The following is a 23,333-nucleotide window of genomic DNA, read 5'->3' on the forward strand; positions in this document are numbered from 1 at the left end:
AATATTTTGGAATACGCTACTGGCAGGCTCGTCACAGTGTTTTCCATAACTGAAGTTCAGAGCTCCAGACTCAGACGTGCAATAGTGAAAGCAAAGACAAATACTCTGCTGCAATTTTGGTTGGAGGCATTAGTGGTAGGGGAATAAAATATATTCTGGATTATTTATGCATGGACAGACATATGAATACATTGCAGTCGTACTAATTATAGAACTTGTTATAACGCTTGAAGCTTTCATTCTGTCAAATCAGATTAATTGATGGGAGAAATGTGTGTTCAGACAGGCAATATGTAGGGATGGCAATAGGCAATGTTTCGGCGTGCTTCCAGCGCCTCATGCTACCCCTTCAGCACCGGGTAGCTTAGTTGTTTTTGCTGCAGTCCAGCAAAGACTTCAGAAATCTTGCTGTTTGAAATTATTGCTCCAGTTTGCTTGTGCTTGCTGAAGTGCTGTTTCTGTCAGAAAGACCTTGGAAGCATTTTTGGATGCGTTTCAGTGGGCCTTTTAAATGTTATTGCTATACCAACTTAGCTCTGGTGAAGTCTGGAAGGAGGACTCTGAACTTTCCCACTCTTTTTCTAGTATTTGTTTAAAAAAAATAAAAGAAAGGAAATGCAAGTGCTATTAAGGAAAGTTGTTGCTGGGGAGTTAAAACCAAGGACCGAGCCTAGTTTACAGCCATGTGGTATGTCAGAGGTGGCTTTGGACTCGTGTGTGAACCACCTGTACCACCACCCTGAGAAAGGCAGACCTACTCCTGCACGCCCGGCTATTTTGTCTGTTTTGCACTGATGCCTGTCTTCATGGAGGTGCATTATGGACACTACCCTCTTCAGCTGCCTTTTAACACCTCTCTGCTGCTTGTCAGCAGCATCCTCCTGCATCGGCAGTGCTGCAGAACAGTGCACTTAGCAAGGAAGGAGAAATACCTGTAATTAAGATCATTCCTGCACAGAGTTCAATCAAGATGCTTTTAGCACGAATGCAAGTATGGTCCTGGACTGAGGAAGGGGAGGTAAAGAGGGCAAAACCCCCATTTGCCCAAATCTGTGTGCTGTGACAAAGGAGAAGGCCAGTGTAGGGCTTGTTTGAGCCTGCCTGGGACCTCTGCATTGCTCTTTAACCTTTGCTGTCATTGACAGAGCCGACCTAGTGCCCTAGGAAGGGAGTGTGCAAAAGCTGTCTGGGGTGGGTGTCTCACCTCCTCTCTGCTCAGAAAGCTGCTCCCAGGGCTCAGGAAGGAGTCCTCCTGCCTGGATCTTGTGCCAAGTAACAGCAGCAGAGGGAAATCCAGTCTCTGTCTTGGGTGCACCTTGTCTGAAGGCAGTGGCAGTGTCCTGGATCCTGCTTAAATCTCCTGAGGGACAGCCTGAGGAGGTGCTTGGAGGCAGCACAGTGGGTTAAAGCTGGTGCAGTGCTGCACGCACCACCCTGTCTGCACTCCCAGCACAGCCTTCACCTGCCAGAGGTGGGCAGAGGATGTCTCTGACAGGCAGGTGGACTTTTGCTCACCTGAGCTCTCCTCTGCTAATCCATCAGGAGGTGGCTTACTGCTGCATCTGTCAAATGATGGTCACGATAGTCAAGCACTTCAAATGGAGTGAACCAGATGGTGCCATTTCTGCCTTTCAGAGGGGGACTTGCCGTGTGCCTGTGACTCGTTGCCTTTATGCAGCAACACTAGTGTGAGAGCTGAAGCAGTGCCGTTTGCTCAACCTATAAACTTCATCCGTTTGGAAGCTACTCTTGCTTACCATGAGGTCATCCATCAGTTTGAGGACAAAGCAAGCAAGACAATATGTATTCATAGCAGATACTTATGGGACAAGTTCATAACATTTTACAGCTACAGCAGCTGCCCTGGTATTTGCTATCTTGCTGGCACCTATTACAAAATCAGACTGACATGACTTAAACAAGCAACGAAATTCCAAACCTGAGTTCAAACCTAGTGATACCAATACCCTGTTACTCTCTGTTACTTTCCCTGTTACTCCCTCTGTACCTTAAAATGTGCGGAAAGAAAGACATCATGTGTGCGACAATTATGTTTTGTAACTGCTTTACTCACCACCCAAAGGCAGTGGTATGTGCAACACATTAAGTGTTCAGTGGTGGGCATCAGTGTAACAGGGAGTAGTACAGGCAGTGAAAGATAATGTTGTATTCCATCATTACTGCAGGAGGAGTGTAAGCAGACAGCAGGGCCCAAGCTGGTACAGGCATCTTTGCTCTTGTTGGAAAACTGCTTACTATGGCTGCTTGCACAGTTCTTTGTATCACTCAAAAGAGGCTCCTCGAGCAAACATACTGGGTTATCCTTTGTAATACACAAGAAGAAAAAGGACCATCTGGGGAATTGTTCATGCTTTTACCCCTTATAACCTCTCTCTTTTCCTTGAATGTGTCCTAGTTTGACTCAGCTGCTTGCTGGTTATATTTGAGAATCTCACTCAGTTGCAGAGAGCTGCAAACGGTTAACAGTTGCAGCAGTGCTATATCTGGGTAACTCCTTAAGAACTACTTCTAGGAAAGGATTTAAACTGCTTGGAGTGATGACTGATACAATTTAGCACCTAGCAGTGGGAAGGATAACTATCATTAAACAGCCAGCTTTGTGAAAATCAACTTCAAGTACTTCAGAGACCCTCCCTGGACCTGGCGTGGCAGGCACATGGTCAAACATCATCACAAGGAAGAGGTGACTTTCTTCGGGGCACAGGTGACTGGCCTGCCTGAGGTGGTAAGTGTCTGCGGTGCAACAGACCCAGGGAGTGAGTGAGATCCTCATGCTTCTTTAGCTGCTTGGGAGGTCATCATTGCCTCTAATTAATTATTGGAGTTTTCTGTTATCATGTGAGGAAAAAAAAAGAGGTACCATACTGTAAAATTTTGTTAAAGAAGGAAGGAAACTTTATTTCTAGGATGTCCCAAATAACTTTTTTCTAGTCATCTTCTATACAAAACCAGAGAGACAGTACCAGTGGTGCTGCTGTGTGAGATCTCGTTAGGGACCTCTGTCCTACCCCAGCCCCAAACTGTGCCACAACACTAAATCAAACTGGACAGACCCCTTCTGTCTTCAGCAGCTCTCTTGCAGTGCCAGCTCTGCTTGTGCTGAGCAGATAAACTGGTGGTTTTGCCTCACCTTCCTTCAGCTACGTGTCACACCTGTAAAAATGTTTGCCTTTGGCAGAAGCAGCATCCTCAGATACATTCCTGATTCCTCTGCCTTTAGAGTTTCCATTTTCTTCCACAGGCTCCCAGACTGGTGATGCTCTTGTCAACGCTCTTTCCTCTCCCAGTTCATGTTTTGCATATCACCTTGTTTTCTGCAGACACTGTAAGCCCATAATTCCTATAAATATCATTGCTGGGACATATTGGTGCAGCCTCAGTTTCCTCAGTAGTTGAGTACAGTGGCATTTTTGTCTGCATTCTCCTGATTTGGCCCCTGTCTCAACCTTCCTAGTTTTAATTGTTTTTACAATTAGCCACCAGAATGCACAGTCCTCATATTCAGTAGTTTATGATCTCAGAGGCTCTTGGAGGTCAAAATCCAATGAAACAAAAGGCTGTGCATCACTCAAAGCTGGGAGGATATCTAAGTTCTCATCTTTTTAGCAGGATACACTCAGTTTAGTTCTTCAAGTTTGTGGAGGTGTCCTAAGCTGGCACGGAATCTCATTGTTCTCTTTTTTTTTCTCTCTACCTTACTATTGTTGCCTGCCTGGTATGTCTGTCTTCATAACTGACACTAGTTCATAGTTGTTCTGAGATTTCCGCTATCTATAGTAACTTGCCTTTAATTCTTAGTGTCATGCCTCTCTATGTGCTTTTAGGTATCAATTGAAAATATTTTTTTGCTTTTCTTCATAACGCTTTCTGTCATTATGTATGTATTCTTTCTAGATTATCTGGTGTTTTAAATGCATAATTTGCATAGTAAATAATAACATGGTGAAGGTGAAAAGTACCTGGGTTCTGCTGATCCTGACTGGCTGATTATTTCTGAGGAAAAGAATGAATGACTGGTTAAATAGATAATATGAGGGTAAGGTAGAGACACACAGGTTACACCAGCATCAGATTGTTGTTGACATATTTTACGCTTGGGCTGGAGTTGATACGTTTATCGTTTCAAGGGAAAATGTTATTTGAAAAGTGTATAGATTGTGGCATGTTGGTAATACATCTCTGTTTCAATGATGGTTCCTGGTAATAAATGAAACTTCTTGGAAAATGCTCCTGACTAAAGCTGAATGGGAAAAATGCATTTCTGTGCATCTGTCAATTGTATTGAAAGAGGTATACAGGAAAAAATGAAGTCGTTCTGCCAGGTGCTTTAGGTATCTGTGGTAGGCCATGTGTCCATGGGGTTGAATACCTGCCTCTGTCTTTTGCATGAGGTGGGGTTTTTTAAATATTTAAAACCCAAAGGGTGAGGGAGCTTTGTCTCCTACAGCAAAATAGAAGTCTCTACATCCCTGTGTTCTTTTGAGTGAATACTGAAAGCTACAAAGGGTTTCCTTAAATGGGATGGGTTGTATTTGGAAAGTCTAATATCAAATGCACGGTGCATGTGTGTTGGCAAAATGATGGAGAAATAATGAAGGATGGTAACGCCTTTCTCTTACAGTCTCCTCCTCATCAGTGGAACTTGCCGTCCTTCCTGTAGGTAGGTGGTAACACTCTGCTGGTTCTCAGATGGAACGCTAACATAAGGAGTGATTACCTGTCACCTGCGAAACATGTGGCTGAGCTTCTGGGTCTTACTGATGAATCAGTAAGACTGGGTTGTCTTATTGACAAGGTCAGAGGTGCCAGAAAGTTGGTAAAACTCCACTAATGTAAGCTTTAAGTCCATATAAGCTGTTCTCTTTTTGTCAATATGATAAAACTTTTTATGGAGCCGTGTTTAACCTCACTAGAAAACCCTGGCACTTTTTCTGCTTTGGAAGAAAAGTTTAAAGATCTGTGGTTTTACCTCAAAAGTTTTTTTAACTGTTCACACCCCCCCCACACACCTGGTGGATACTACCTTTTGCATTAATGGATGCAAGGCTTCTAGTTTTCCTGTGTATGAAAAGCGCTCTTGAATATGCAGAAACGAGAGAGTGAATTGGTAAATTGTTGCAGAAAATCATCAGCACAGTTTCAGAGCCTGAGCCCGGTCATATGCCCTCTTGCACACGACAGATCCCAAGGCAGAAACCCCACTGATTTTGTACAGATGAATAAATCTGCAATTTTTTATTTTTTTTTTTTCCCATGGGGTAGGGGAATCTCTGTGCAGGCAGGGTGGTCTGTTTTCACTTTGCCTGGCTGGATTTTGAAGTAGTCAAGTTACATGACTAAGTACTGATTTAAGTCCTTTAAACAGGGACTTGCTTGATTAGCCTAATTAATGTGTTCATCACATTTCCACAAGCTACTCAGAGTGCTGGTGCATGGACTTGCAGAACTGGATTTAGAAGCCATCACCAGTGACCATATTTTCACCAGAGCCTGTCTTCCCTCACATGGCAAACTCCTCCGTTGCAGGCTGTGATTCTCAAGAGGCAACTTTAGCAATACGTGACAAAATGTGTTAGGGCCGGGACAACGTTTTGACAGCTATTTTCCCTCTGGTCTAGCGGCTTCAGCTGAAAGCACCACATCAATAACCTTAACTAAAGATCCCCATGCAGGGGATCTTGGCAGAGTTTGAGAGGTGATTGATTAGGTCCGTGCAATGAAGGAAATCCCTGTCCTTCCTCCTGCCCAGAGCAGGGATCCCGCACGTATAGGGAGGGATTCCCCATGTCTTGGTCCCTGCTGTGCCTGGGGTCAGTATGGGGGTGCCCCAGGGGACCCGGAGGCAGGCATTCTATTGCAGAACTGGGTTTTAACCTCCCCTGTGCAAACCTCTTGAGTTTGATCTATAGGTCCTGTTTCAAGCCTCATGCATTATGAATAATGTATTCTCCTTTAATGTATTGTTTATGGTTTCTCTTGAAAGGCATCGATATATCTGTGACAAACATGTTGGGGCTTGATCTCTCTTCAGCATACTGACTTTCTCTGCTGTGTTTTGGGGAGGGCTTGAGCCAATGGTGCTTTATCGATTTAGTTATTCTAAAAGTGGGGTTTGCCCCAATTGAAGCCTTACAGCCCATGCTGCACGTCACTCTCTCAGGAAAGCAGGCTGACTGCAATGAAGCAGATGGCTGTTTGCCAAGAGTGAGTCGCTCACTTTCTGTAATTTACCCTTTTTTTAAAAAAAAAAAAAAGGTTTGGCTTGGTTGGGTTTTTAATCAGAGCCAGCCTTTCTCCAATAGCCTGTTCTCCCTCGCGCGCCCGTGTTTGTGTGCGAGAGAGGGAGGCAGAGAGAGAAGCCGTGCCTGGGCTATGCTGACAGACGACTTTTTCCTCAGTTGTCAGGTTCCGAGCCTGTCGGCAGCACTGCTGGTAAGTGGAAAAAAAAAAATAAAAATAATGCCAGGGTGGGGAGAGTGAGGCTGACCCTCCGGGGAGCAGCCCGGAGGGACTGTGGGCTGCCACTCGTGCGGTGGCAGGCAGCCTTCGTGGGCAGCCTGCAGCCCCGGGACCCGTGTGGCTGCCCAACTCCCCGGCTACCCGTGCAGACAGCTCAGTTGCCAGCAAGGGATTTTCCTCCCCTCCTCCCTTGATAAAGATCCCTCAGCTGGTATTACTGATTGTATCCTTGGCTTATTGTAAAAAACCAGCCAACCAAACAAAACAAAACAAGGGAAAAAAAAAAAAAAATCTGTGTGGCTCGCAATCTGGAGATGAGCCTCTAATCCCCTCGGTCAGCCCGAGGATGGTGGCGGAGCTGCCCCCCGCGTACACCTGAGCGCTCGTGGGCTGCCCACGCGGCCCCGCTTGCAGGGAGGGGGGAGAAGTGGCTGCCAAAAATGTTGGCCACTCCTGGGCAGCGCTAAAGGTGGAGCGTGTGCATGTGTGGGGGGCAGCATCTGTCCTCGCCGAGCTTTAACCAAAGCGGTAACCTGCAGCTATGGAGTCACCGACTAAGGAAATCGAAGAATTTGAGAGCAACTCTCTGAAATACCTACAGCCAGAGCAAATAGAGAAAATCTGGCTTCGTCTCCGAGGCTTGTAAGTAGTACTTTTTTTTTCATATCCGTCTCCCACTTCCTCCTGTTGTCAAAATTATTGTAGCACTTTGTTTTTTTTTTTTTCTTTCTTGCTGGTACCTTAAAAATCTTCCAGGAGTTTCCACACCTGTTCTCCATAAATACAGTGACTTAATATTAGCAAAACATGCATTTGCTTCGTTAAATTGAACTGCTTGTTACATTTCAGAAACATCTTCCAGTGGGAATGTAGAAATGTCATTAATAAGGCATTGTAAGATATAAGCGGTTACTGAGATGCTAATTACTTTAGCTGCTCTACTGGAAAAGTTTTGTTATAGCCGGAATGGTACTTAACTGGATCCTCTGTTTTCAATAATCTTACCCTTAGACGCAACATACAGAAGACTTTTGTCCCCCTGTAAATTGCTGGCACTGACATGGTTAATAAGGATGAGATAGGCAGAGAAGGCACAATTGGAAAACACTTCTAACAGCATTTGTAATGGCAGCAAATTCATGTTCTGCAGATTGGATTGTACTTATTAATTTATACATTAAGCCTGACTTGCCATGAAATGATGGACACTGCCTCCTGAGTAGAAAAAAAAGTACCTGTGCTTAAAGAAGAACTTGGCACTGCAGAAAAGTAAAAGTTTATAGGCAGTAGTTTGCGTAGCTTATTTCAAGTCAATGTCTGGCGTCTCTTCCAGATTCTCAGTATGTAAAATACCGTCTACCAGCACCGGCAATAAGATCCATTACTGGCAGCAAAGCATTTATTTGCCCATCAGCTTTTCACCAAGGCAAAGAGGAGAATTACTATGTTACTGCATCCCTCTCTGTGTTCAGAACTGTTTATGGGTTTTTTTTTTTTTCCTTCAGCCTCACATGTTAGAATTATTAAAATTTCAGCCCTCAAGGGAAAGGGGGGAGGGAAGGGAGCAAGGATGCTAGGAAACAGCAGAAGCAGGAAAATGTAGAAAGAGTAGGCTAATAACTGAAAACAAATGTGTCCAAGTTAAACTCGAGTGGCTCTTTGAGTGTTATTTTCTGTGAGCAGCAGTAGCATATTTTGTAAAGCATATCCAAAACTTCTGTAGGACTCCAAGCAGTCTAAGACGCATGCATGAATATGTATTTCTTGCAAGGCATCACTCCAGGAAGCGTGTTTTGTGAAGGAACTTAATCAAAGTAGATGACAGCTGTCTTGTAAGCCTTCCAAATAGATCAGCCACACAAAACAAACCCTCTTATTTTCAAGTCTGTGCCATGCTATAGTATTAGGAGTCCTAATTTCTGTCTAATATGGAGTTTAGGAGCATGCTGATTTGAATTCCACCTGGAGTTCACAGATAATTCTTCAGCAGCATTGTAGTTCAGGATCTCTCCTGCTGTTAGTACGAGGTAGTGTCTGTGTATTGTACATCAGGCTCCGATCTCTTCTACCTTTTGGAAATTTGGCAAAACTGTAAGACTTATTCTAGAAATGTAATAACTAAACCTCAGGCTGTTTTTCAATATAGCCCTCTCTGTTGGCAGTATGCGTGAGTGTAACAAACACATCCTTTCTCCTTCTGAGTTTCAAGATTTCTTTGCCTGAAGAGGAGATAGATTTTCTGTAGAATTCTTGATCACAAGATGAAAACTGAAATGTGTTCTGCTCTAATTAAAGACTGTGTAGAAGATTTTCCATTCCCAGTCATTTTATGGAGGCTTTTAGTGCATGCATACACACACACACACACACACACACACACACACAAACTGGTTGCAGACTGAGGTTGGCATCATGTTTCATGTTTTTTCTTCTGGTTTTATGCATGCCTATATGTGTAAGAACAATCAGATGTGCACAGCCATCTAAATTAAATTTTAAATAAGATGCTTCATCCTGGAGAGTTGAATTACTACTTGAGAAGATGCCTCTCTCCCCAGCCCCTGGTACACCAACAGCTGTATTGCACAGGAATTAGTTACAAGGCACAGAAGTGCTACCAGAGTGGTGTTATACAGGTAGCAAGGGAAAGCATGCTGCTGGCTGAAGCTACCCAGGGAGTTGTAGCGTGCAGCAGGCAGATACCCAGTTGGTAGCTTGATCCTGACTCTGCTTCTTAAACGAGAACGGCTGTGATGATTTAAACAGTCTCAGGTGCTCAGCACTGGGTTGGACATCTCCATGGCAGGACTTCACCCATCGCAGCTTTGATACCTTCCTCCCTGTCTTCCCACCCCCAGTCCCAGCTGGTGTGTTTACTCACTGTGACTCAGTGGGCAAACTAGTATTCACCACCTCTTGTAATACCTGGCTTTTCCAGGCAGCGGGGAAGGGAGGTCTTTTAATTTTCACCCCATCTCAACCCGCTTGGTTTGAAGGGAGTGAAGACCCAAAGGCTGCAAAGGGGTGGTTAAGATGAGGCTGTTTACAGAGTCTGTTAATGTAGCGTGTGTTCTGCTTAAGCAAGTCTGGTGAGGGCTTTTTTGCTGTGTGCCTGGCATGGTTCTGTCCCTCAGGATGGTTGGCCTTTGGAGGTGTGGGCATGGGGTGTGTATTTTCAAGAAAGAGGGAGGTCTTTTGGACAGCGAAAAGGGCAGGTTTGTGTGAGGCCGTAGCCAGGTGTCTCCTGCAACATGAGTCATATGTTGCTGTAAGAGCCAGACAAGATATTGAATTTGCCTGTAGAGTGGAAGAATTTTCTTCTCCTATCCCATACGTACCTCACCAAAATACGGGTTTTTGGTCAGGACAGCCTGTTTGCTTTGTGAGCACAGCAGTATGAGGTGATGGTTCTTAGGCCCTATACAGATTCCTTTTGCTTTTACTCTTTAAGAATGAGCTACAATACTAATGCAATAACATCACTGAAATGTTTTTACTTGACATATACATATTCACAGCTTAATGACTCTGTGCAGCAATTTATAAGAGAATCAAGTCAGTGGTCCTATAGTGTTTTCTCAGGTTTGAGGGAGAGTGATAAATTACCTGACTGGGCAGTACATCGTCTGTGGCAAAATATTTGGGTGTCTTGAACCAGGGATCTATGAAATAAATGCAGTTTCTTATACATGACCCATTAGATATTAATTTAGGTTTAATCACACCTTAGAGAAGAATCTTTTAGTAGTTTATTATTAATAAACTTTTGGGGAAGGTTTCTGAATAAGCTGTTTCCTGGGCAAAGGTACCATTAGAGGCATATGAAACTCTCAGGGGGAAACCTTGGAAGTTGAGAACTGACAAATTTGCCTTTTTTTCTTATGTTGTGCCAGAATGTCAGGGAGAGGTTTACTCCAAATTTCTCCTTGTAGAGCTCACGCCAGCAAAACGGCTGTGTGCACCGGACATGCAGTCATCAGGGTCCTGACTTCCCTGGGAAGGAACGCACCAGCTTTCCCTGTGGCAGGAACCTCCCAGAAACAGACCCGCTTCTGAGTTTCGTTGTCATCATAAATGAGTCGGACTGGAGCAGCTGCACAGCGGCTATCTCAAGTGCAGCTTTCCCGCCTGGCTGCCGGAGGCCTGCCTGCCTCCCAGGAGTGCCGCTGGGCGCAAGTGGTGCCTCCCCACCACCCCGTGTGCCCCCATCCCCACAAGCACAGCACGCCCTGGCTGCTGATGGGCTGCCACCTGCCTCTGCACACCACTGGTGTGTGCCTGCGCTCCTGCTGAGCGTGTGTTTAGCTCAGGAGTGGATCTCCTCGGTTCCTCGGCTGCTGCTGGGCTGCGGGGATGTCTGTCTGTTCCTTCGCGTGGGGCCTGCCTTTGAACAGTTGCCTCTTATTCCCAAGCAGCACTCACCCATGAAGGCTGACAAGCTTAGCCTGGGAGAAACTGTGATTCTTAAGGATGTGTTGTTTGCTTATGGCTCTCAATAGCTGCTGCTGCCAGAAAAAGGGTCTTGAGTTTCTTGCTCTGTTCTGTCTTCCTTGCCCCGTGGATCCTGTCCAGAAGGCAGTCTTTTATTCAGACTTGCCTTATTCAACTCTGGGCTTGGACACTGTATACACAGGAGTTAGGTGAGTCTGCCCTTCACTCTCCTACAGTTGCTAGTAACTCACTCTGTTAAGCTCGAGACCTTCAGCTCTGCAAAACATACCGGTTAAGATTAGGTGGAACCCACAACAGGGCACTGTTAGCAGCAGAGCTTGGAGACCTGATTTCAAAATACGACTGCATGGTTGCTTTTCAAGCTGACGGTTTCTCTAGGGAGGTATGAGCAGTGGTGGCTGTGATGGGGTGTTCTGGTTTTAGCACTTGGACCCCTGTCTGTGGGACTGCGAACTCCCTTGTGCTAATTAAGACTCTTAAAGCTCCATGAAGTGGCTTCAGTTACCTCCCAGTTTCTCAAGAAGAGAGAAAGCACTGTTTTTCAGTGCGTTCAACACTAGAATTAGGTGCCATGTCTGATAGCATTGAAGAATGCAGATGCATATATCCAGAGTTTTGCTAGTTTCGGTAGAGGTGTACTAGTTTACAGCAGCTGAATACCCAGCTTGGAGATATTTTTGGTTCGATTTTATTACTTTATGATTACTTTTGGTTTCTAGCTATTACAGTAGTACCAGCATCACTGGCATCTGCTGGTGCTCCTGCAATGCTTTAAGCATTGCAGAAAGAGAGAAGAAAAAATGCACTCTAACTTTCTTCCCAGTAGCTGGGATTATAATGTAAAATTGCTAAATATGCAATAAATCCCTTCATTCACAGTGCAGTACTTCCTCGTGCTGCCAAAGATGACATTGCAAACAGCAGCAGTCTCTGAACTGCAACTCAAATGGGATGCTTGACTTTGAACTCCTTTTTTGGACTCTCCTGCTCAAACCTGTCAGTCTAGACTTGGTCTAAGAAATCTGATGGAGAAAGAGCATAGAAACACATGTAAATCAGTGTCCTTGAAAACTCTGTGGTTTTGCTGAAGATTGGGAACAGTATTTCAGCACTTAGGGCATATCCTCAGCTTCCTCTGCAAAACAATGCATCCTACCGACAGTGGTAGGTACTGACAGAGGTCACAATGCAAACATTTGTCTAAGATCCAGATTTGTTCCTGAACTAAATGCAAACATGGAGCCTTGGTGACTGAAGACAATCTGGCAAGTGTTATTCTCTCTCTTATCTGTATGTGCTCTATGACATTTTTAGGTTTCCTTAGTTGAAAAATGTCACACACAGAACCGCTGGTTCTGCCGGTGACAGCATCCTAATCTGCTTCATTTTTATTTACGTGGGCCATCATAAACAGGAAAACAGAGAGCTCCCTTCAGTTCAGTTTGGGCTTTGTCCCCAAATATTTTAGCTGGCAGCAGGTAATAGAGGTTAAAAGGCCCCTCAGAAAGCACCACTTTGTTAGGAAATGTGTAAATTAGTCAGTTTTCAAGTGGAAAATATGAATATGCTAATTTGTTTCCGGAGGTGAGAGAGGCACTCGGTCTGTCTTTGGTCTGGGTTTCAGTCCTTCTGAACCTCCTGAGGGTCTAGATTTAAACTGAAGCCCTGTTCACCCTGGGGGCAGAACCAAACTACATATTTAAATACAGCTGTTGCTACCCTGTTTTCTCCTTTGACTTTCCTAATGAGCACAGACAGGGATTATTTTTCAGAGAACCATGTCAGGAAACCTCTCTGTTGGCCTCTTAGGTTTGAATTTCACTTTTCTCGTGGTTGTCACGATTCCTGGGAGGATTAAGAAGGTTTTACTGGCTAGTGAGTGGGTGCTGGGTACATGCTGGAGGCAGCAGCGCTCCAGCGTGGCCTAAAGATTCTTAGTTTGGGTGAGCTCCTCTGTGGGTATGACTGACTCAAGTAGTTTTAAGGTTTGTTGGGGTCTGGTTGGTCTGTAATATTGTTCTCATAGTGTGAAGAAGGGCTGAGTTTTACCATTGGACTAACCCATAACAGCTTGTTTTATACAGCTTGCGGTACAGAACTTGAAGGAGCAAGGGGAACAGGAGAAGTGCTGCCAGCTGCTAATCTCATGCCTGACAAATGGACAGAGGAGAGAATATCTTCTAATAAATATAGGAACTGCAATTTCAGAAGTTAATTAAACAGTAGGTTGCTTGGACGTGTAATAATTCAGTAAACTGATACATTTTGCCACAATTCTGCTGTTACTTTGTTCCGCCCGGTGACTTTTATTTGAATCTTAAGTCAATAGATGAGTCCTGTAGGTAACAAAAGAGAGAAGACTTCATGTTTAATACTAAAATGTTGACTAAGAAATAATATATACTCTCTAGTTTTTGCCGTAATCATAAAAAAGCTTTTATTCTTCAGAGGGTAGTACAAATGAATCATACCTGCAGCCCAAAAAGCAGTTATTTATTTCAGCAGTCATAAAAAGAAGACCAGAGCCTGTCATAGAAGAAAGGGGCTCCCTTTGTAATATTAAATTCAGTGCCTTTCACATATCTCTGCTATAAAGCTTGCAATCCTGCATAGGAAGCAAGGATATGAAAAAAAGTTATTTTGGGGAAGATGAGTTTCAACCTCAGGTCAAAGGGAAATTAAGGGTCTCTTTCTGGAATTCTTTTTTAAAACTGTCTCAGTGGGATAGGAGTCCATAGAGAAAGAAATAAAACCTGATGGAAGCCAGTACTGAAAAATCCTCGGTGTTTTAAAGGGTGTGAGCCAGTTCATCTCCTAATCTGCCAGCTTTTGGTGGGTTCAAACACTATATTAAACGCAACTCAACCCTTGAAAGGATTTTTATTTTATCTGTTTCTTTTTCTTCCTGCAATTCATGTGAGATTTTCCTGTTCCATTTTTTTCTTGTCTTGTTCCATAAAAAAAAAAAAAAAATCACTTCAGCCCCTTTAAATAATACAAACAGTCTGACTCTGATCCTGACTGATAGATGACGGAAGATTGAGGTTCACGTATTAGGGCTGATCCATGAAAACGCTGTAGAAACTGTGAAACATACCTCTACAGATGCAAATTGCTCTCAAAACACCGGGGATTTGGACAAAGCGGAGGTTTTCTGGAAGGGCTTGTTTGGATTCATAAGGCTGGTTTTGATCTCCTGAACTGTGCTGTAAATACTGGAAAGAATGACCTCATTGATACCAATGCCTTTGCGGGGGTGAAATTAGAATCTGTTCCTGCTCTTTGGAGTGTTTTTTTGTTTGTTTTCTTTGAAATGCTAGGTTTTCCAAACATTTCCAAGCATTCTCTAAGTAGGCTTGAGAAAAGTTGTTTAGACCTGTGACAGTGCAACATTTTCTCTGACAGTGTTGAGCACAACTTTGTGCTTAAATTTGAATTGTAGCTGAGTGATAGTCCTTCCTCCAGCAGACCCCGTACTGCTCCAGGCCTCTGCCAAAATTTGTCTTCAGTTGTGTTGGATATTTGAAAAGCAGATTCATTTTGAAGGTGTGATTATAAATACAAAGAAACCAGAATTAAAATTTTGCCATAGATGAGTGTAGCTCAAACTCTGGTGAAGCTGGTTGTAATAAACTCAGATGGTTGACATCAGTGGAATCAGGATTCCTCTACAAAATTGGTAATGTCCATGTTGGGGATTTTTGAGTTTTCTTGGCCAAGAAGGGAGGTGCAGAGCTCTCAGAGAGCCATAGCTCTACGTGGCTGTCAAGAAAACGTTTGAAAGGCTGTGGCTCTGCCAAGGGGTCCAATCCATGTCACAGCAGTCTGCCTTGCCTTCTTTGGGAGGACCTCCACGCCTAGCAGTTGTGACATTGGATGGAGAAGTCCATGTGAGCTCAGACATGCAGCGGGAGAGGATTGTCATAATCTTTCGTGGAGAGAGATGTAGGAGACAATTTAGTTATTAAGATGCATACAGACACGTATGATAAATTCCGTGCTTTTCTTCCATATCTGTCAAGCTGTGGAGTCATTTTGTTATTAATGTGACACTTTGAATGGCTATTAGTAGATCTGTGTCATCACTTTAGGAGTGATTTCTTACACTGCTAGGGACAGATACTATTCATGCACAAAACTCTTAGCCAAGACAGAAAGTTGCACAATATCCATCTGTAGCACGAATCCTGGCTTGGCGCAAATCTCATTTCAACACCCAGATTAGCACAAATTAAACATCAGATCTGTGCAATTTTTAACAGCTAAGACTGTAAAGAGCCCTTGAGCTACAGCTGTGGCATGCACTGAGTCCCTGCAGAGCACATGGCACAAGCTACAGCAAGCATCCAAGGGCAAAGGAGTAGAAGTAGAGCATAAACCCCCTTGCAAGGCTGAGCAGTTTGGATGGTTGCTGTAAATGATGCTCAGATCACACTTCCTCCCATGCCTCCTGTGGAGCAGCTGGTTTTCTGGGATTCACTAGCAGTAAGCAGTTACTGGTGTCTGCTAAGCAAAGAGTCTGAATACACAATTTAAATATGCTCCTATACACATATTGATGCAGCAAGGACAGCTACAGTCAGATGGGAGAACTCGCTTTTTTCAGACTTGCTTGAAAAGTAAAAGGAGAGGAAGCTGTGGGGGTTGAGGCTGGGAGGGGAGAATTGGGAGATCATCTACAAAAGAGCATACTGACTCATAAAAAGGGTGGAGAGAAGAACCAGAGAGCACTTTTAAAAAAACCAAAAGTGGCGGTGGGGAAAGAGAGAGTTCTGTGAGTTCTTCGGGTCTCTACATGTAAACACTTGTTAGATTTATTTACTTCCAGTTTATAATAGCTCATAACACAACCTATATGCAGGTCAATTCGGGGTTTGAGTTTTGCTGAAAATCATGGGGACAATGGCTGTCTTTAAGGGTATTTGAAAATGCCACACAATCTGTAGCACAGTATTTTTTGCCTCACTCGGATTCTAATGGGAGACCTTTGAAGGAAAGCCTGGACGCTGCAAGAACACCTCTGGTTATAAACGCTGCACAAAACACTGCTTCTGTGTCACCTTATGAGCATGTCTTCATTCGGGCAAATGAGGGTCTCTTCTTCAGGATGCCATTGCTTTATTTCTCTAGAGGATGGGGGAACTTTCTGTGGTATCTTGGCCACATTCTTGTTGTAACACCAGTCAAAATTCTCCCTCCCAGTGTTCCCATTAATGTTGACTGGGCAGTCATCTTTCCTTTCCCTCTTTTCACTAGTGTTCCAGGCGCATAGAGTAATCTGCACCAGAGAGGTGCAGATTTGGATGCGGTTTGGCTGGATGTGTAGATGAAGTCATTCGTGTCATAGGGAGAGCATCTTTAAAGTGCTTTGCAGAGAAAGGCTTTTGTATAAATGCTCAGTGATCTCTAGACCTGTTTCTAATTAGCTCGACTGCAGTGATCTTCTTGCAAATGGAGAAGAATCAAATTCCTGAGTTATGCAAATCTGCTGAATAACTTGGAGTAAATTATCATAATGGTCCCACCTAGCCTTACAATCTATGAAACATCAGATTGCATTGTGAATTACTTATTTACCTTATGGAGGCAGACCTGCTCCTCTTCTGGGCCGGAGGCAGGGAACTTGGCTCCTCCCTTACAGCAGCCAAACTTTTAAGAACTAGAGTTGCTGTTGCACCTGGTATGTGGAAAGGACAGGACTCGCTTATTTAAATACATCTTTATATCTGAAGCTTCTGAAGACACCACCCCCCACCCCGTGGTTGCTGTGGCATCTAGATGCTTGTGAGACAGCTGGTGACAGCGTGGAGTAGGGCCTTAAGGAATAGAAATCTCACTCAGCCTCCTCCATTCTCTGTGTGCACGCTCAACGCCTGTTTCCATCCACCCACCCATCCGTCCCAGTTCCCTCTCCCAAAGTTTTCCCCTGTGTGTTGAGGAATTCCCACGCTGAGGCCGCAGGGCAGCATTGCCGAGCTGCAGACGGCGTCGACGCCGCCTCTCTCCCTCTCCTCCTGCCTCTCTTCCTCCCCTCTGCCCTCATGCAGGATTCGGTGGAGCCAGCTGTGAGCCATCACACCTGTGTCATTCCTTCCTGGGGAGTGGAGGAAGGAAAGACGGCAACCTTCTTTACTCATTGCGAGTTAATGTTGCAGTGATGCAGAGAAGGTGTTGACAGAGTAGCAGGCAGCCCCACTGCAACCAGTAATTTTGAAGACAAGAGCCCCTGTGAAACCACTTCTCCTCTGCAAACAGGCTTGCACTGGCCATATCCCAGAAGCCCATTGTTCAGATGACTTCCCTCTGTGACATCCCTGCTCCTGGAGAAACACAGAGTACTGGGAAGCCCAGAAGAAGAGCATTGGCTCTTCGTGAGCAGTTTAAATGTTGTCTTTTTTCTAAGAGTGGCATTTAATAACTGGTCTATTAATGAGGAGGCACTGTCAGGACAATAGCGGTCCTGACTCACTACACAAAGCAGTGTTGCCAAAAGGCTTGACTGATTTTAAAGAAACTACCAGCATGCTGAAGGAGGGGGCAGTTGGGAGGTGGGGATGGGGAAGTGAACCTTCTTTTGGAAAGGAAACACTGCATCTTTGTGCAGCAGTTTTTTTCTCCCTATGTTTAGGCTTGTTCAACAGTAATCTGAGTGTTCCAGCCTGTAACCCGAAGTCAGGAGAGGCCCTGGCACAAAAACATGAGATTTAAAATTCTGCGTCACACCAGCTGTCTACTTAGCAGACAGAGGGGGTGGGTTGTGTTTGGGGGGAGGAGGGTTGGAGGGGAAAACAATAACAAGCAACAGTCTGATAGATTTACTAGAGCTTAGGGTAAGATGCAGATTTGTTTAGCGACTTCACGCACGCGGCTGGTCTGGTCTGATGTAATTCCAATCCATGTTTCCTGTCCTGATATTTAATCTAGGGTATGAAGAATGATTCCCCCCTCCCCAACACTGCGCATGCTGGAACTAATCACAGAGCCACCCTGCATGCAACAAACTGGACAGCTGCCTGTTTGGCTCCTGCAGAATCTGAATATGTTTGTTTTACACATAGCAGCAGTGATTAAAATAAGTTTTTAATCTGTACATGCTTGTTTCTTCCAGGGTCTAACAGCTTTTTGCCACTGGGGGAATGGAATTCCCATTAAACAGTGTTATGTGCTTCCAATATACAGAGGATATCAGTATTGGCCCTATAAGGGCTCTGCAAAATTCTGCTTTGCCTTATTCTAAGAGGAAATGTCCTTTGTGCACTCCTTGATAAAATGACTCGTTTTCACAAGCTCTTTTCTTAGGGAAACGAACAGGATACAGCTAAAGAGCACACAGGAAAGACTGCGTATATACGCTCCCTTTTTTGAGACATTGTACTAGCAAGGAAGCAGCATCCCAGTTGTGGAGGTCAGTGTTGCCGTGTAAACACAATGCAGAGCACATTTACGGTCAGCACTGAGCACAGCAGGGAGGTATTCCTCCCTCCCGGCCCCTCTGATCCCATTGTGCATTAAATGCCACAATCTCTTCCAGTGGGAGAGGCTACAGAATAGGCATGTTGAAGTACCACCCATCCTGTACTTCACAGGTCATCACCTTTACTAATTTCAGAGCCAAATGTTCCATAAGTCATCTGGAGCTGCCAGCTAGAAAGCAACACTCAGTCAGATTTCAGTATATAACTATTTTTCAAATAGTAAATACGTGAAGGTTGTACGCTATGGTGACAATCCTTTTTTTTTTTTTTTTTTTTTTTTTTTTTTTTTTTTTTTTTTTTTTTAAGCATGAATACTGAGAACTGCTTTGTATTCTTTTCAGACCTCAGGACTTTATTTTCCTGAAATGTACTTTCCTGTAACTGGATTTTTATGAGAATGCACTTTTCTTGAGAATGTCCTGTGTGAAGCACAAGAGAATTTGCTGCTTGTATACCAAGAAAAATCAGAATGAGCGGTAGATCGTATTTTTTTTTTTCCAAAGGATTAGATTTTCAGAACAGACACATTTTATAATACTTTTTACTTCCTTTATTTTCTTCAGCTAAATCCACACCAACAGCAATGGCAGGGGTTTTGTTGTTGGTTTTGGTTTCTTGTTGGGTTTGGTTGCTTGGGTTTTTTTACATGAGGAGTGATGGAAAATTGAGTAAATCTGGAGGAAGAGCCTCAAGATTTCAGAAATTGTACTGGCTCTATACAAAATCTACATGAACGAAATAATATCTTTAGCAGTTTTTAGAAAAACATTTGCTGACCTCTTTTGTAGTTAAGATGCCATTAAAATCCCTGTCCAGTCGATTGCCCAGTACAGGGCAGTTCCAGTACTGAATTTGAGTTTGGTGATGAAGCTGGAGCACTCAGTTGTCCTCACAGGGTTCCCGGTGCCCCCTCCAGATCTTTGTACCTCAGTCTGTCTTGCTCCAAACCTTCCTATACATACAGCATTCAATGGAGATCAATTAAGTAAACTTTTCCTATGCTGCTTTTTCTTTTTCTCCTCATTTGGTATACACACTGTGCCGTGGAAAGATACACAGCAGTTACCTTGCTTCTTCTGATAGCCAGTGGCGTTTACACGTGTTTTAGCAAGCCATGATTGCCCTTTGTTGAAATGAAGCTAAACATAACCATGACAATGATCATAGACAATCTTTATGTCAGCGGAAAATAAAATACCTTTACCTAATTTCTCACGCTACTGCTTGAATAAAAGTATTATAGCTGTATAGTGTCCTGCCCAAGTGTAAACTTTTACTAGTGTAAAAGTGCTGCTTTTACACTAGCCTCGGGAGATGAGATCAAGCCATGGATCGAGCTTGTAGTGCAAGTAGGTCGAGTCAGTTGTATCCTCATTATTGGCAGGAGCTAATCTTGAGAGTGACTCCCTGCTTAAACCCCTCTTTCCGCCTTCCTCTTTCCTCCTCCCCATACGTGTATCCCTGTATTACTAGGGAATTGGTGCCCAGCACTCTGATTGTGTGAAAAGCAATGGAATTTGGACTGGAGTGCAACTTAAGGTCATCAGCTCTCATGACAGCATATAGTATAATAGTGTCGTTAACGTCAGTCTACTCTGATCATCCATGACACCCATCTGTAACACCTCCAAGCTCTGTCTACTCTCCATGAATTGGATGGAGAGGGATTGAAGCTACCTTGAGCTTGTACTGCAGAAAAAATTCCTCACTGGTTGTGCTATCACGGGGGCTTTTCTGTAAGGTGAATTTAAACACATTGCCTCTCCAGCTATGCTTCACCTGCACTTGGTAAACACATTAGATCCCAAATGACCAAGTGGAAAATCGGTTGTTAAGCCACAGGAAAAAGCCCTCTCATGGCAAAAGGTCACAGCAAAGCAGAGGCAGCACAAGAGACGTTGATTGATCATTTGTACGTCCTAATGACTGCAATCCATTTGAAGATGAAAGTGTAAGTTTCTTTTTTGCCCAGTTGTTCAGAAAAGTCAGTGGCTGGACTGGTAAAACCCAGTGGTCAGCCAGATCCGCTAAAATTTATCAAAGTGGCATTTTCCTTAGGCAAAATTAGTAAGCATTTCCTGACCTTGAATTATTTACATTTATTATTTACTGATTGTGAGTTGAACACAAGCTTAATTTCCACTTTGTAGCAGTACTACTTGTTTCGAAGATATGAACATTTTCCCCGCTTTTTTGGCTGTGAATCAGTTGTGCCTCTCAACTGTCTTGTCTCCATTTCTACTGAAATCACCGTACCTGTTTCAAGTTGTGAATGTTCCGTGGTTTTGTATGCCTGTGCCACACATGCCCGTGCTTCAGAGCATGCAGACACTTCTAATCTACTTAAAAATAAGACAAGTGACTGCTTCATCCTCTCATGATTTCAGTATGTCCCCATGTAGTTCAGGATCCAATTTAAAATGACTTCTCTTTTTTTAAAAAAAATCCCACATAAACCCTCCATCAAATTTCTAGTTCCAGCTGAAATCTTTCCTTATTTCCTCACCCACTTCTTACCATGTATTTTCCTCTGCTGTCACTAGTCTCTGTGATTGTATTGTTTTTAATGTAGCACAGCATTCTGGTAAACAGCCCATGTGGAAGAAAGAAATAAATTACTTACTTTTATTGACTAGAGAGTAAGTAAAACAAGAATGCTGGTCTTCCTATTTCACTTAAGGAATTCAAAACCCAGCAGGAGTTGATGGCATCATACCCTCTGAAGTCTGGTGTTTTCAAGGTATTTCTGAGTTCTGGACAAGGCTCCCAGGGGATCCTGAGCTTTGACAGATGCTGTTCCATAGTCTGTGCTGTGAGATTGGGTTTTTGTGAATTGATTTATAGATGGTTATTAATAAAGGCTTTGGTAATGTAATGAAAATGCATCACTGATCTCGTGATGATGGCGATTAATTGGTAATGCACTGCATGATTCAGAGTATCAAGCTGCTGGGAGAGACAACTTTCAGTTTATTTAAGTGATACCTTCAGTCAGAAAATGTAGCTTGATCTGAGTCCCCAGCCACCTCTCCCTGGGAGTTATACACAGGGGGACAGTGCCTACCCCCAGTATGAACTGCTGTGCCACAGTGATACAGCCAGAGAGGGCACCTGAGCTTGAGAGCTGGGAAATGCTCTTAATCCTACCACCTAGACGTGGCCTTTGAGGGGCAATCTTGGGAATTCTGGACCGACGAGTTGGAAGGATTTGCAGACAAGATCAGTAAACATGAATTGTGGTCAGCTCTTACAGAAAAAGGAAGGGGAGCGATACCATTCAGTAAAACCACAGACTCACCGGCGAATAACAGAAGAGTGGGAGGAATCTTCCAGACTGGACCTGTAGACAGGCTTGTTTTTCTTTTGCCAAAGTTCATTGGTTACTTCTGTTGGTTTGCTAAACTACAAAGCAGGCTTTTAGTAGTATTGTCTTAACACCTAATCTAACATCAGAAGCCCAGCTCTGGCAGGAAAGGAAAGATAAGAAAAAGACCTGTGAGAATGTGTGTGTTACAAGGTGGATGTTTCATCGCTGTAAGGTGGCTTTTTCTCCTTGCACTTCCGAATGAGCTGGTGAGAGGAGCCCTGCGGGAGGCAGAGATGAATAGCCCTGGCTTATGTGAGCTCCAAATGTGGTGGAACTCTAGTACTGAAGGACAGACATTGTTGGGTGCTTTTGTTAATGGATGATTAAGCTCCCACTCACATCTTAAACATTATAATTATAAAGCTTCTAAATATAGAAGAGGAAAAGTCCCTCTTTCTCCTCAAGCCTACGAATAACTAATTTTAAATATTTGCTTGTGGCAACTGTTTTCTTTTAAAACTGTGGTTCCTCTGAAGAAGTAGTTTTTGTAAAATGTTCCTCTTCAGGCAGGAGTTCCCCTTTTTTGTGTGTAGCCCTGGTCATACTTATCAATGTCAGCGACAAAAATAAGGGTAAGACAAGCAAGCTCTGGTGAGTCTTGCTTCGTCAGCTGAAGGAGTTAATGTCCTGGCAGTTTCTTTTTCCTCTCTGCCTCCACCAGAGTGGGCAGTAAGGAGGGTGCCTCAGCTGTGGCAGTAGGAAACCTGGCATCTTTGCTTAAAGCCACCATTGCTGGCAGTTTAAGCCAAAAGGCTGAACTTCGCGCGGAAGCAGCTGATGCTCAGGGATGCGCTTGCGTCTGCCAGCCGTGCTGTGAGGATGCTGACCCGTGCCCCGTGCCACGAGGTGGCTGGGGGCAATATCTTTGTAAACTGCTGCAGCAGATTCACTTTAGCTGGTCTCTAGGTGCCCTAAAAGTTGTTGCCCTCTGTCTCACCAAGAAGCGCAGATCCAGCCTGAAAGCACATGCTGTGTTAGATCCGGGTTTGCATCTTGTCAGCTGGTGGTACAAAGGGGGGAGCACAGGCCACCGAGTTTTAAGGACTGCAAAAGATCTATCTGACTTGCTAAACTGCTTCGACTGTGTGTGCCCTCTGAACCCATTGCAATGGCCAAGCAAAACAAAACACTTTATATTAAGCCACTGTGAGTGCCGATTCTGAGCTTCAGCCTGAAAGTGGAGTCACTTTACCATCTCAGCAGGCTGAGGACATGCTTGTGGCACTTGGCATTCCTGAGGTGGGAAACATTATCTCACTGAAAAATGTCACTAGCACTCACATGTGTGTACCTCAGGTCATTAACTACGTGCCCATCAGCTGGTGGCCTAAGGCTGATCACCCCACTGGAGTTACGAATCTGCAGAGACACCTTACCAAGGGCATATAGCGACCATTCATCTCTAGCAGCAGTGTGTGAGCAGAGCATGATATTCATTGTTTCAGATTTTTGTATAAATTTCTAGGGGTGAAGTTAGGCATAGATACTCCTATTACTTCTGCAGCACCCACAGTTTTACTCCATATACTGAAAAGATGCCATTAATACCAGACCCTGTG

The 23,333-nt window shown here is 44.0% G+C and overlaps 1 protein-coding gene across 6 annotated transcripts in view; it reads left to right on the top strand.

Moving 5' to 3' along the window:
• PDE1C (phosphodiesterase 1C) overlaps nucleotides 1-23,333 on the top strand; it is a 318,823-nt gene that overhangs the window by 105,435 nt on the left and 190,055 nt on the right. Inside the window, exons 1-2 of one of the 6 annotated variants that reach the window (XM_026844002.1) lie at nucleotides 6,352-6,453; nucleotides 7,020-7,122. The exons of 4 other annotated variants lie outside the window; for them this stretch is intronic. In XM_026844002.1, coding sequence (XP_026699803.1) covers nucleotides 7,022-7,122 — 101 coding nt within the window. In that variant the 5' untranslated portion in view covers nucleotides 6,352-6,453; nucleotides 7,020-7,021. Of the gene's footprint in view, nucleotides 1-6,351; nucleotides 6,454-6,615; nucleotides 7,123-23,333 lie in introns of those variants that run through there. One more of the 6 variants, XM_026844003.1, reaches the window with a different exon arrangement.

Source organism: Athene cunicularia (assembly GCF_003259725.1).
Source record: "Athene cunicularia isolate RWA chromosome 2 unlocalized genomic scaffold, athCun1 chr2_part2, whole genome shotgun sequence".
Classification (NCBI taxonomy): domain Eukaryota; kingdom Metazoa; phylum Chordata; class Aves; order Strigiformes; family Strigidae; genus Athene; species Athene cunicularia.